This window comes from Neltuma alba, unplaced genomic scaffold (genome assembly GCF_004799145.2).
Source record: "Neltuma alba isolate B1F8T4 unplaced genomic scaffold, ASM479914v2 tig00012221_pilon, whole genome shotgun sequence".
NCBI classification, from domain to species: Eukaryota; Viridiplantae; Streptophyta; class Magnoliopsida; order Fabales; family Fabaceae; genus Neltuma; species Neltuma alba.
This window is the reverse complement of record NW_021636754.1, coordinates 407982-422179: the sequence shown is the minus strand read 5'-3', so window position 1 is coordinate 422179 and position 14198 is coordinate 407982. Positions and strand designations below refer to the sequence as shown.

Below are 14198 nucleotides of genomic sequence, written 5' to 3'. Positions count from 1 at the left end.
TGGTGTGTTGTGGCCACGGGTATGCTCAATTCTTTTTCCTATTTCAATTGTTATGCATGAAAGTAGGAGAGGGGATGAAGTATTTTTGGCTAATGCTGTTTTGTTGTGGTCATGAGTTGAATTTTGTTTAGAGCTTCAATTGAGAAAATTTTGTAAAACTTGATTACATATGGTTGGTAATTTATGAGTTAATTTTAAATGCCTATAAGACGTTTAAGAAATGTGTGAAAGAGAAAATTTAATAGGTGTTGCATAAGGGTAGAAACAGGCCAGGCCAAGTCAGGCTTTACTCTTAACAGGCCAAGCCTATTTTGTAACCTATAGGCCTGAGCCTGGCCTGTAGCCTGTTACGGGCTTATCTTTCAGCTTGAGCCTGACTTGTATAAAGGCCTGGCCTAGCCTGAAGCCTGTTTAAATACTGTATTTTTAAAAAATTCAAATTACAATAATTTTTTTAGAAAAAAGCTAAAATAAAAAAAAGCATACATAATAATTAATTTTTTAGTCTTGTCTTTTATTTAAATTTTAGTATCATAGGTACTGATTTAAATCTTAATTACAATTTATAAGGATATTATTAAAAACTAGTTCTAATTGTATGTTAAAATTTGAGACAAAACTATGTTTAAGTACAAAAAAAATTAAGACAAATAAATAAAGAGAAAAAACTATTAATTTTACAATGAATAAATAGTCTCATAATTTAATTAATATAATACATAAGTTAATTAATCTATCATTCTTGGAACAAAAATTTTCTTTCCTATTTTATTTATATTTTTAAGATTTAAAGATCATATTATTCATTGATATTTTTATTTTAAATTATATTTTTATCTTTACTTGTCAACTAAACTTCAAAATCTAGAGAAGAACTAAGCTATTAACTATATATTAAAATTAAAAATAAATTAAAAGAACACATTAACAATACCATTAACTAATTTTTTTTTATATATTATAATTATAAATTTCTAACAGGTTCAGGCCGGCCTAACAGGCTTAACAGGCCTTTCAAAGGGCCTAAGCCCAGCCTATTAACTTAAACAGGCCTGAGCCTGTCTCTTTTGGAAAACAGATTAAGCCGTAAGCCCCTGCCTGTCCTGTTTCCACCCTTAGTGTTGCAGAAAGGTACGGCCGTAGGGGATGTATGGTTATTTTTCACAATGGCCTCTGATTAATTCCAATTTTTGTAACCCATTTTGATAATTTTATAAACTAAATTTACTTATTTAATCACAATCTAAACAACTTTTACTTTTACAAAATAACTCCTTTATAAAAGTCACTCTCAACGTAAATCACTTTACTCAATCTAACTTTTTCAAAAATCAAACTGACAATAAAATTACTTTTTCCACCACTAATCTAAATAGGCACTAAAGCAATTCTTCAAACTTGTCCATCAAGAAGCCATTGTACTGTTCTAAAAAGAGTATATGTACGGAAAGCCTTCTAAGTTAGTGGGGGAAAATCTTAATGCAAAAGTATAGCACGACACGAGAATATTTGCTAGATGATACAATCTCCATCACGCTGGCGAAACGTGTCCAATAATACTCACTCAAAATGGATAAAATGGAACGAACCTAAAAAGCACCAACATTGGCACAGATACAAGACACAACTGTATCATATGAACACCAAAAGGTGACAAGATAAAATGTTTCCACGGAACTTGATGCACTATGTCACATGAAATATTTGACAGCAAGTCTAGAGTAGGATACAGTATGATTCTATTTTTGAAATATCCGCGCTTCATCGAGGCAACTTGTTGCCCAAGCCATCTCATTTTCATCGTGGAGACATCCATTTGAGAGAAAAACAAGCTTTGGATTGGGCAGGAAGCAAACAAACACACAGTACTACTTGAATGAAAGCTTCCATACTTCACGCACATTCGATGCACCATCTGTGATTTCAGCAACGAGAGTACTGTTCATGACCCCTATAGAGGCAAAAGGCAAATGAAAATCAGTATAATTGGTAAAAAGAAAGACAAAGAAACCGATTCCTTCTGGTGGCAACAGCAGAAAGATACAAGTTATTTTCTTTTGTTATGCAACGCATAAAGAGGATGAGAGCAATAAAGCCAACAGAATGGTCCACCATACCAGCAACACGTTATCAAGGGTTGCACGCAAGAGAATGAGCAAGGGATTGGCATGTCTGGCTGAAGAGAGACATGATCAATAGTCAGGGAAGTGCTTACTGTTTGGTATGTTTTCCTTCATTTTCTGTCCATTTTATCACTGTAATAGGGAATCAGTTTTTTCCGTAATTTCCTCTTCCATCATTTACAGAAGAGACTTGTAACTTATTCCCTAATATCCTCCAGCAATATCTCTGTCAGCTATATTCTCGCAATGATCAGTCAATGTTTTACTTCTCTATATTTTTGTCAAAAAAAGGTGCTAGAGTTATTTCTACCTTCCAAATTAGTTTTTGTTCTTTTTCTTTTATATTGTGTACACCAAACGAGTACCCCATGTGGAAGACTCAGCACCTTTCTTAGTCAGACATGTAAAAGACATGAAACCAGATTTTTGTCTTAACTCCGGACGAGATACATGGCTCCATAATTAAAAGATAAGGAGAAGACAAGACTTCCTGTGTATGTTATAATGGAAAGCCAAGGTATCAAAAACTCGGTATTGTTTCACCAACAAGAAGGGGTGGCATATTAAAAGCTTGAAACATCACCAAATTACCTCCTTTTATGCAACAGAAGGACATAACAAATAACCAGTTAGAAAAAAGGCAAGGTAAACTGCATAACTGCAACTATAGCAGTTTTTTAATTTCATCTTAGGCACAGGGTACAAAACGTTGAACACAACATATATATTGCCATTAATTAGCCAGTCAAAATTTGTAACCAAATGTCATGACTAGCTTACCATCTTTTTCAACCACAGATAAGAATCGTCGACTTCCACCACCTACTCCAAAATAATACTTCTTTGCAGCCATGTAAGCAACTCCATCAGGATGGCGCAGACACTGTATTGAACACTTCAATTGATAAGCAAAAATATGTTTTAAGAAAAGTATCCAGACAGGCAAGTAGACCCTCCTGAGTTGTCGGTATTGCAAGCCATAGATTGTATCATTTTCTGAAATTTTCATGTATTGTACCACGTGATATGCAACAATATATTGGTACATTACGCATGGTAAGTAAATCAAATACCTCAGTTGAACAAGATAAAATATCAAAGCAAGCTTTGGCTCAACAATAGCGTATTGCACATAATGCCCAAAAAAGCCGAGGGCTTCTGAGATAAAAATAAAGAGCCTCAGTCCATAATTGGATGGAATCACTTGGGGAGGCTAGAGTGAATAAGAGATAGCACACAATGAAATACTATTCTTTCGTGTAACAGATTAAAATAGCACCTTCTTAACAAGATTATAGAGGGTCTGGAGACTGCTGATTGAGTAAACTGTCTCTGCCATTAGAATAAAGTCATAACCAGGACCATCCTTTGCATTGTTATCAACAAGAGGGAGCAGTTTATCAATTTCACTCCAGTCCCCAGAGAAAAAGCGAATTTCTGCCTTGTCACTTATGGCCATGTTTGAAGATGATGGATGTTTCCCAAATTTATTTGTGTTTACATTCGGAATGGTGAGACAACGTAGTACCTCAGCATTGAAATCCTGAAAATGTACAACAGCTGCCCCCTAAAGCAACAAGAGAAGACATAATTATGAAATAGATTTCACACTGTGCATCAAGTGCAGGGGGATGATAAAAAAATAATTTAAAAAATACCCATTTTATGAGATATATAGAAATTGTACAGTAATTTCTATACGAATTGTATATAAAATTTCACTATGTTAAACTAAGAAAGGAAAATATACAGGATGGGTAACAAAAGTTGTGATCTTTAGCTTGACCCAGGATCCGAAGCTACAAGATAGAAAAGAATTACCTCAAGCAATGTAAAGAATTACCGAAAGTTGTGACGCGTTCACTAAAAAAAACCACAAAGCAAAGACAAAGACCCAAGTTTTACCTCAAGCAATGTAAAGATTCCAGGAAGTCCATGACCACATCCAAGCTGAAAAGTCAAATATATTGAGATTACTTCCTTAGCACAACTTTCGGCATAGCTTATTTAACAAACAAACAACAAATAAAGTGCAGTACTTATAACCTTAAAAAAAAAATTGTGGTACAGGAAAATATCAAGAAAAGTGATTACTTGCATTTGAAAACTCAATGTTCATAATATGATATAATAATGAAGAAGAACCATGCGGAACAAAGAAAAAGAACCAGTACCTTTTAATGCTTGAGCATGGAAAAAGTAAGAAATGCAATCTCAAACCCTATCTCTCTTCAAAAGATTTTACTGCACTGACTGCTAGTGACATCCGGAATGGTTAATATTTTCAATTATTGATAAAGATTATGGCTGTAATTTTTCCATTAGTTCTCAAAGATTGATTTACTAAACTCTTTGCCTCTATCATATTATCAGATAAAACAAAGTAGTCAAACTCAGTCTCTCCTCAGTAAATGCAAGGATCCCTTAAAATTAAATTTTCCCTTACTTTACAACTAATAGCCGTAAAAATCACATAGTACATAAATTATAAAGAAGTGGAGAAGACTTATAAGACCAGCATACACTGAGCAGTTACTGATAAGCAAAATTCGTGCATGGTGACAGGGACCCACTTCATGCATGAGCTCTCCTTGTATGTTGGGAACAAAAGCTCAATACCAACAACCTCCCAAGAGAGAAAAATACATGCACACACACTATCAATTGCACCCGTGCGGTGCATGTTCAAGGGCAAAATTGCAGCCCCGCCATGAAAATAAAAACACTTAACTCTTGCCAGCATTACCTTTTGCCATCAAATCTCTCAAGCAGACATAGCATTAACAATTAACAAGCATGTATATAAGAAAACTTCCTGATAGAAAGACGAGAGCACAGGGATCACACGGCACAAAGTCGATACCACCAGCCAATCACACAAAAGTACTCAACAGAATGTCATTATACATTATGGAAGCTTATATTTTACACCTCTTGCATAAACTCTCAGAAGAGAAGGAAGAAAAATACAAGGAGAGGAGGACAGGATGTCCATCCAAGTGCCAAACATAGAAACCAAAAGAAAACAGTGAACTTATGACTAAGAAGCTTATAATGGTGACAAACATATCCAATTTCTCTGCACATAACACATGAAAGCTCTCATATATTTAAGTTCATCCAACTAAACATACAGGAACAGATGATAAGAGGTAATAGTACAACTGCCCACCAATGCAAGACTAATATACGGGGTAATAGTCAGTAAAGAATACGGGAAAGTATACTTTCAAACAGAAAAGCAATAACAAGCATAAGTACTTGATGTTTTTCCTCTTTTCCAGAGCAAACAACCACAGTTATATCTTAGACACTACAGAGTCACCTAAAACTAAGAACTGACCTCTAAAACTCGCTTTTTGGAAAATGAAATATGCCCACTTCTGATGTCTGAATTAAGGGCTTTAATTAGATCTAGTGAACCTTCCCACAGCTTTAGCCCACCTAGACTCCAAATTTAAAACATTTGGTCAGTTTTTTAATAAGGAAATGTTAAATTAGAACCAAAAGAAATAAGTGGTAACAGAAACAAAAAGACATTCCGGAGGCAATTAATCCTTGGGTACTGGTATCCTCATGTCTCAAGTATTCCGAAACCAATTTATGAAGATATTCAATTTGACATAAACAAAAAGTTTAACAGCCCAGTATCAAACATGGTGTTCATGGCTTCCTTTTTTTTTTGGGGGGGGGGGGGTGATAAAACGTTGCACAAATAAGTCCCTATTATATCCAAAAAGTTAGGATTCCAAGAGTTTGGGGAAGAAAATCTCTTATGCACCAAACAAATTATATGAAAAATGCACAGAAAAATATATCACCACCTTCATATTTCCCTGGCACTAAATCAGAGTTGGATAAGCCAAAAACTTCTTGCGTATTGACCCTTCCCTAAGAATGGAACAAGCACTACTTCAGTTGTTACATAAACAAATTAATCCATGAAACTAAAATAAATCTAACTCAGCCATGAAACTATCAGAAGTTCAAGGCTGGAAATTTTCAGGCAATAAAATTGTGGAAGGAGACAAGCTACCTTCAGCAGAGTAACCCCATCCAAGCTTATTGATTCCGCATTGTATTCCACCGACGATGAAGCCTGTTTTAGATTGATACAGTAATCAAAATAAATAATTCCCATTGAGACTAAATTCAAAACCCCAAAAAAAAAAAAAAAGTAAAGAGAAAATAGCAACAGCAAAGAATACCTCAGAGGCAAACACCTCAATACAGGGAGGTGGGGGTATAGAAGGTGCTTGTCTAGCATCAAAAAAACTGAACCCAGAACTGGTGCTGTCGCCATCTGTGGAGGAGAACAATCGAAATGTTTCGAAACTTGGCTTTTGGGACTGAATTTTCACAGGCACAACAACAAAACAAACTTGAAAGCTTAAATCAACAAGAAGCACAGCGCAGTGACTGAAGAAGACGCTATCAGCTATTACAATTGATGTGATGCAACTTTCAACAGCACTCACCTCAGAATCAGAGTTCGTCGCCGTCATTTCTTCAGTTCGTCTCTTGCTTCTAACGCGATGTCAAAAATTTTTGGTTCCGTTCTTTGCTATTTTGGGGTTAGCCAATATACAACGTTAAAAATTTTGGCTTCGTATACACACATACATATATAATGTTAAAAATAAAGAAAAATTATGAGGTGGTTTTTTTTTTTTTTTTAACTTTTGATTAGGTTGTGTGTGATGAGCACTAACTTCAAAAGGAAAAAACCAATTCCAAAGGTCCAGTCTATTAAGAGGAAAGACCCCTTAAACTTAGGCTCCTCAAGCATAGATTTATAGGTTTTTTTTTGGTATGAAGCATTGAGCATGAGAGGTGAGAATTGTGATTAAGATTGAGAAAAACTAATAAATTAGTATTTAACATGAGTCATTACTTATTATATGGGATTAGGCAAACCCACAGAGGTGGGATTAGACATAGTATTCACCAATTCCATTTACATAGGTTTGTTTGATCCCATATAATAAACAATCTCTCATACTAAATATTACCTCTAGTTTTTAATATAAGAGGTAGTTTGACTTTTAATTTGATTATAAATATAAGATCCATATTCACCGTGTCTCTCATATTTATATATTTTTTTTTTCAAAGTAATCCTTACAATAGTTGCATTTCTTAAAGATTTCATCAAATAGTAGTTTTAGCTATTATACATTATTAACAAGGGTGTTATAAGAAAGACAATACATATTTATTACAAATAACTAACTTAACAAACTTTCTTAATCTACTCAAATTAGTCAACTAACTCTTATATTAAGAACCGGAGGTAATATTGTTTTAATATATTTTTTCAATCATAATCTTAATTCTTACTCTTCATTTTTAATGATTCATACAGGATCATAAAAATCACCCCTTTCGAGACCTGGCCATCCTCAACAACTCTACTCTACGACACTTCATTTAGTCTCCTACTAATTAGCCCTTCTGTTCAGAATCCCCTGCAGGTAACCCTCTTCAGTTGGCTAGCTCTTAATGAAAGTACCAATATGATAAGTATAAACTAAAAAGAAGAGATCAATCCTAAACGATTAGCCTATTAAGAAGAAGAATCCTTTGAACTTGTAGATCCCACCACACTTATAAGGCTCCCAATGTGGAAGTAATAACATTCTGTGTAAGATTTACAAGAACAATCCCTTTATCCTCCTCATTTATCTAAGCTAACTCCATTGATTTCATATATTAAGAAAGTTTGCATGAAAAAATAGTTCTAATCCAAATAATTTAAGAATGTATTTTAGAAAAGTCAATACGTTTTTTTAATAAATAACTAATTTAATTACTTTTCTTAATGTATCTAAATTAGCTAAGTGATACTAATGATCGGAGGTAGCATGTAAACTTCTCTATATATTTCATGGGCAATGGCAGAAACCTGAGAAAATATTTGATGTAGGCAAAAATGATACAGTTAGGGTGATAACATTAGTGTTTTATTGAGATGGAGATTTTTTAGGGAAATGAAAAGAAAAAAAGGAGAGAAGATTCCACCATGACCAACCTTATTTGAGAAAAGCGTTAATTCTTTAAAAATTTAATTTGATTATTGTCTATATTAAACAAGTGAAATAAAAATTCTTCTCTCCTTCTGCTTCTCTTGGATCTTTGTTCACTCGCACCAAAAAGGAACGTGCGTGTGTGTGTATTATAAGCAAGGCTTACAGAAGAGGGGGCTTGAAGACTTGTATCCATCAAACATTAGTGCAAAATACTAGCTCTGCGGTCTTTAAAAATGAGCTTTAAAGCATACAAAGCTGTAATAGTTTTTTCTTTAGTCTAATGGTATTGCAGGCCAAAGAAAAGAAGAGTTTGATGGCATTAGAAGTTAGAAGTATCTAAGACAATACTATCCAAACATAATCACTTTAGTTTCCACGCTTTGACCAATTCTGTTCCATGGTGTAAATCTTAATAATACAGAGGAGGAAATGAAAACACATACCTCTTTGTTAAAATTTTTATAAAGAATAACCATTTTTTATTTCAAATTTCAATTTGTACCTTTTCAAAGAGAATATTGTCAGAGGATATACCAACAATTTTAATAAGACTAGCTGGAAAATTCTGACAAGAAGAGGGGTCTATATAGGAACTTGAACACAAAACCATGTTTCGTTTCAGTTCTCTTATTGATATCATCCACCACCTCTTACAGATATTAGAGAAAGACTTAAAAAAGGGGGGAGGGGCAGAGAAAGAGTTGTGGGGTCATTCAATTTTATTTGACTGAAATCAAAAAGGCTTCCACCTTAAACTTCTGTAAGTTTTTCCCCCACGATGTTCATATACAAAATCAAGCTGAGGAATGATCTTCCAAAGCATGTAGTCTGCATATTCTGAGTATTGCAACCTCCATCGTTGAGAAAACATAAGGGGAAGGATGATAATACCAAACCCAAAAGTGAATCCCAATTCAGCACTCAAGAAATTCCAATCAATAGAGCTCCCAGAATCTAATGATTCAGATGATTTGTATGATGGTGGTGACAATCCTGAAGCCCCATTCAAATTGCAATTATGTGTCAATGGAGGTCCACATAAGCCTTCATTACCTTTGAAAGAATCTCCTTCGAATGATTGAATTTGAGTACCTATTGGGATTGGCCCAATCAGATGATTATAGGAGAGGTTGAGAAATTCGAGGAAATATAGACTTGCAAGCTCTGTTGGTATGTTTCCATTGAAAGAGTTAAGAGACAAGTCTAATGACTCAAGATACTTCAGATTCCCTACAGATGAAGGGATATGACCTGAAAAAGCATTCTGTGACAAGTTAAGAGCATGAAGTTTTCTGAAACTCATAAGCTCTTCTGGTATTGGCCCTTCAAAATGGTTGGATGAGAAATCCAAAGAAGTGAAGGCAATAAGAATCTTAGTGAACTTTATTTGTCTTCCTTTGTTGACAATTGTGACTGAATCCAGGTAACTTCGATGACCAAAATCATTAGCACTAACTTCAGAGAACAAGTGGCTGAGCACAAAAAGAAGTGGCTCTGATGTAAGAAGTTTGGTTAGCTTCAGTGCAAGATCCTTATTCACAGTGGATAGTGTAATCATGAAGTCCACAAGATTATTATCATCAAAGATGTTAAAATGCAATTGGCCAAATTGCGATCCATTGTTTTCTTCATCAGGCACCATCAGTGCTTTCCAACTTCGTAGGAGTGCTACAGGGAGAGTACCTCTTAAGTCATTAGAGGAAAAATCAACAATTTGAAGTGCCTCCCACTTCTTGATACTATTTGGACATTCAAGACTCCCATGCAATCTGTTTGACCTTAGAACTATGACCCTTAAAGTTGGAATGTTCCCTAAGAAACATGGAAATCTATCAGTGAATTGATTCCTTCCAAGATTCAAGACTTGTAGTTTCTGGCAATTAGCCAAAGACACTGGGACTGTGCCACTTAAGAAATTTTCATTGAGGTCTAGGAATTGAAGGGCACAGGAAGTTGAAAATGCATCAAAAAGTGGGCCTTTAAGGTGGTTTCCAGCTAGATTTAACATCCTAAGAGTGCCGCTCTTTCTTATCAAGCATACAGGAATAGTGTCTTCAAATTTGTTATCGGAAAGATCAATCACTCGAAGATTTGAAACATTACAAATGGACTCATGGATTTTTCCTTGGAAACTATTGTTCGAAAGGGAAAGAAAGTATAGGAAAGGGAGTTGATTACCAATGTCTGGTGGGGCAATAGAACTAAATTTATTGCTTGAGTAGTCCAAATAGATCACTTTTTTAGGAAAAATAGGAGCTGGACCTTTGAGTTGGTTGGAATGAAGATCAAGAAGGAACAAATTGGAACTAATATTTTGGAAAGGTCCCTCCAAATCTGTCAGAAAATTGTTGGAAAGGTTCAGAAAAAACATAAAATCAAACCTCCAAATCCAATTGGGTATGGTTCCTTCAATTTGGTTGTTGGATAAGTCAAGGTACATTAAATTGGACATATTTATGAGAAATTTTGGAAACTCCTTCACCTTGCAAGAAGCCAACATGACATTGGTTAATTTGGGGAATGCGGACTGATTATGGTCCACCAAACTTGCATCAAATGACAAATTGTTGTGAGAAAGATCTAGTATAGCCAAATTTTCCATGCGTCTCATCATATCCAAATGTATGGTTCCATTGAACTTGTTTGAGGAAAGTTGCAGCAAACCGAGTGTTCTGAGCTGAAAGATAGACATAGGTATAGGCCCTTGTAAATTATTCTCAATGACATCAAGGATCTCTAATGGGCTGGAAGAAGCATTGGGAAATTCATCCAGAAGCCCCTCAAATTTGTTGTTAGTGAGAATTAGTTCATGCAATGATGGCTGTGCAAGAAGAGATGATGGAACTCTCCCATTGAGAAAATTACCACCTAAATCAACAGTGACAAGATTTTCAAGGCCCTTGAAATGAGAAGATGGAACTTCACCCTCCAAGTGATTGTTGTAGAGGGACAAATATGTGAGGTTTTTGGACCTATTGAAAGATGGAAGTGAGCCAGTGAAATAGTTGAACGACAAGTCTAGATGAACAAGTGAAGTTAGTTGAGAGATTGAGGAAGGAAGTATTCCATGGAATTTTGAGCTTGATAAATCTAATATAGACAGCCTCCTCAAATTTTGGATAGAACTTGGTAGTTGACCTGAGAAATTTGTGTGGCTAAGGTTCATGGTATGGAGAAATCCATGATGTTGGAAATTTGGTAAAGAACCCTGGAGATCCTGATTATCTGACATATCAAGGACCTGCAAGTTTGGCATTTGGAAGATCTGTTTTGGAAACACTCCATGCAAATTGCAACTTCTGAGTTGCAAGGTGGTTAAGTTGATCAAACTCGCCAAGGTCTCTGGCACTGGGCTTTCCATGTTATTATTATTTAGTCCAAGCACTAAAAGAGACTGAAGCTTTTCAAGTGAAGAATCAACTGGTCCAGAGAGATTACAAGATGACATACTTACAATTTGAAGATTTCTCAGTGAAGATATTGCCTGGCCCCACTCCTTCCCCTTAGCAGGTATCTTTACGCCATCAAGATGTAGTTCTTTGATTTCTGTGAGATTCTGCAGAAACATCGCTATACTTGGCTTCTCAAGTATTAGAGTGTGAAGTGAGGTAGACAAATCAAGAGAAACTAGCTTTGTTAGGTGAGATATCTCAATTGGAATCTGACCCTTAAAGCCAGCATTTGATAGATTCAAATACCTCAAGTTCTTCAATCTGTTCAACTCTGAAGGAATTACAGAATGAAACTCATTATAAGCCAAGTTCAAATTTTGCAAAAATTGCAAGTTGATGAGGCTATTTGAACTTGAACTGTCAAACCCTCCAGTGATTGATTCTTCACTCAAATCAAGAGCTATAACATGTCCCTTGTCACATGTTACTCCATTCCATTTGCAGCAATCATGACTGTGGTTCCAATGAACCAATTTTTTGGACTTGGAAGGGTTGAATTCTAGGCTGTTTCTTAGATAAAGCAAAGCAGATTTTTGATGGCTAAGGCTTTGGCTGGCCACAACAAGGATATTGATGCTCAAGGTTATGAAGCAAAAGGATACCAAAGAAAGCCATAAGTTCGGGATAGACCTCATTGCGTATGTTTAACGAAGAGCCTCCTCTTAGAAGTGGGTGAGGAAGGTGAAGATGGATTTTGCCTTGTGCTGTTAGGCACATCATCCTTTTATACTTAGCAACCTGCTTTATATTTTCTCCTATCCCACATGTAAGAACTAGCAAAAATATTTGTTTTAATTCTAAATGTAAGATATCAAATTCATTTTATCTCCAAAAATTATAATTTTTTTCTTAAATTCTCTTTATTGACTGCATATATTAAAGGGATTTTTCATTAAAAAAATAGTTTCTAATGCAAATTATTAAAAATGATACTTCTAAAAAATCAATATATATACTATCTTTTTATAAACAACGAATTTCACTCTTTTTTTTTTTTACTGAGAACTCCGAAAAGTATTTTACTAAATCTAAGCCACATATTGGTAGTCTTTGAGTGGCTTTGGAAGTCAAGCATTTGATCCATTCCACCAATGTCTAATTTTCCCATTATAAGCTTTCAGTGCAGTTAGCATAACTTCTCATGATTTCATCGTGACCTAAGCAATCTTGACTACCGTGAAAACCAATGGATGCTATGGAGCAGACACCACCCTTAGGCCCTTCCATTTCCATTGATCTGAGATATTATTATCTCCTGTTTTTAATATAAAAACAAGTTAAAAATTAGATTTGATCATAACTATAATATCTTAATCTATTTTATCTCCTAAATTTATAATTTATTCTCTATAAAGGACTATTATTGACTACACATATTAACGGTTTCCATCCAAAAATAGAAAAATGATATTTAAAAAAAAATCAACTCATATTTATTACATTTAACTAATTTTTTTAATCTATCTAAATTAATTAACTAGCTTTCATAATATTAAAAGTAGAAATAGTATTAGCTTTCCATCAACCTAGTTTGATGGTTTTTCTTCAAAGCCAAAACTATTTGATTATTTGACTAAAAAAACCTTTTAACTCTACAATTTTCTATAAGTTTCTAGAAATCCATCGATTTCTGCAGAACTGTTGAAAGTAAAACCATAAGAATTTGGAAAAAAAAATGAAATAGCAGAAAATAGGGCACAGAAAGATCAATGGCTACAAACGGTCAAGCTTTGAGTGAAAATAGTGCTATGAGTAAGTCAAGAGACGGCCTTAATAGGCAAAGTTTAGCCAATGATGGCCCTCGCCGTGTATGTTCACGAGAGATAGAGATGCAGGCAAACTCGGAAAACAAAATATGAGAATCTTAAATGGTCCCCAAAATGGTTTAATTCTTATGAAGTTTCTGGATTAGACGGAAGCGCTATTTCTTGGTCATTGGATCAGCATGCCTTCAACTCGCGGAGGAAACGTCATCTTTCGATTCTATTTCCTCTTGACGCCAACAATTTATCCAAGACCAATGACCGATAGATGAGGCGAAAATAGGAATAAGAAAAGATCTTGAAACTCATCTTATATACTCCCCCGATCTGTAAAAGTCTTATATTTAAGACTAGAAGAGTATTTTGCAAGCAGACAAAATACAAACTGGTTGCGGTAGGTGGATCAGATTGGGTGAACTCAAAGTCAAATTGGTCGTATTAAAATAATATAATTTAATTAAAAACAATATCACTAATAATAACTAATAACGAAATACCAAAAAAAATATAATAATAGTCTGATTGTAGTAATAATAAAATATAACAACATTAAGAATTTTGATCTTTACAATTTTTAAATAACTAAAATTATGTTATGAAATTAACCAACAATGAAAGTAGATTGGAGATGAGAAGTAGACAAGAAGAATGATATTGTATTCCTTCACTTACTTCACTTGCCTCACAATACAATGACATGCCTTATTTATAGGCATAGTTTTACATATAAGTTACATTGGTACTTAAATGATAGATAGTGGACAATAAACCACATGAATATGAGTAGGGAAAGTTACAAGATTAAAGGCATAGTGGAAAGGTAATGGAGTA

The 14198-nt window shown here is 34.6% G+C and overlaps 2 protein-coding genes across 2 annotated transcripts; both read right to left on the bottom strand.

Moving 5' to 3' along the window:
- Positions 1–1398: 1398 nt before the first annotated feature.
- LOC114725073 (histidine protein methyltransferase 1 homolog) lies at positions 1399–6699 on the bottom strand. The gene is made up of 9 exons (XM_028911533.1): positions 6602–6699; positions 6332–6472; positions 6160–6222; positions 5948–6014; positions 5467–5567; positions 4029–4073; positions 3403–3690; positions 2904–3006; positions 1399–1951 (listed from the first exon to the last, which is right to left on the bottom strand). The coding sequence occupies exons 1-9, from the start codon at positions 6626–6628 to the stop codon at positions 1869–1871; spliced, it is 918 nt and encodes a 305-aa protein (XP_028767366.1). The 5' UTR covers positions 6629–6699; the 3' UTR covers positions 1399–1868.
- A 2186-nt stretch (positions 6700–8885) lies between these two features.
- On the bottom strand, positions 8886–12239 carry LOC114725066 (receptor-like protein 7). The gene has a single exon (XM_028911520.1). It carries the CDS (start codon positions 12237–12239, stop codon positions 8886–8888), a length of 3354 nt encoding a protein of 1117 aa, XP_028767353.1.
- Positions 12240–14198: the final 1959 nt, after the last annotated feature.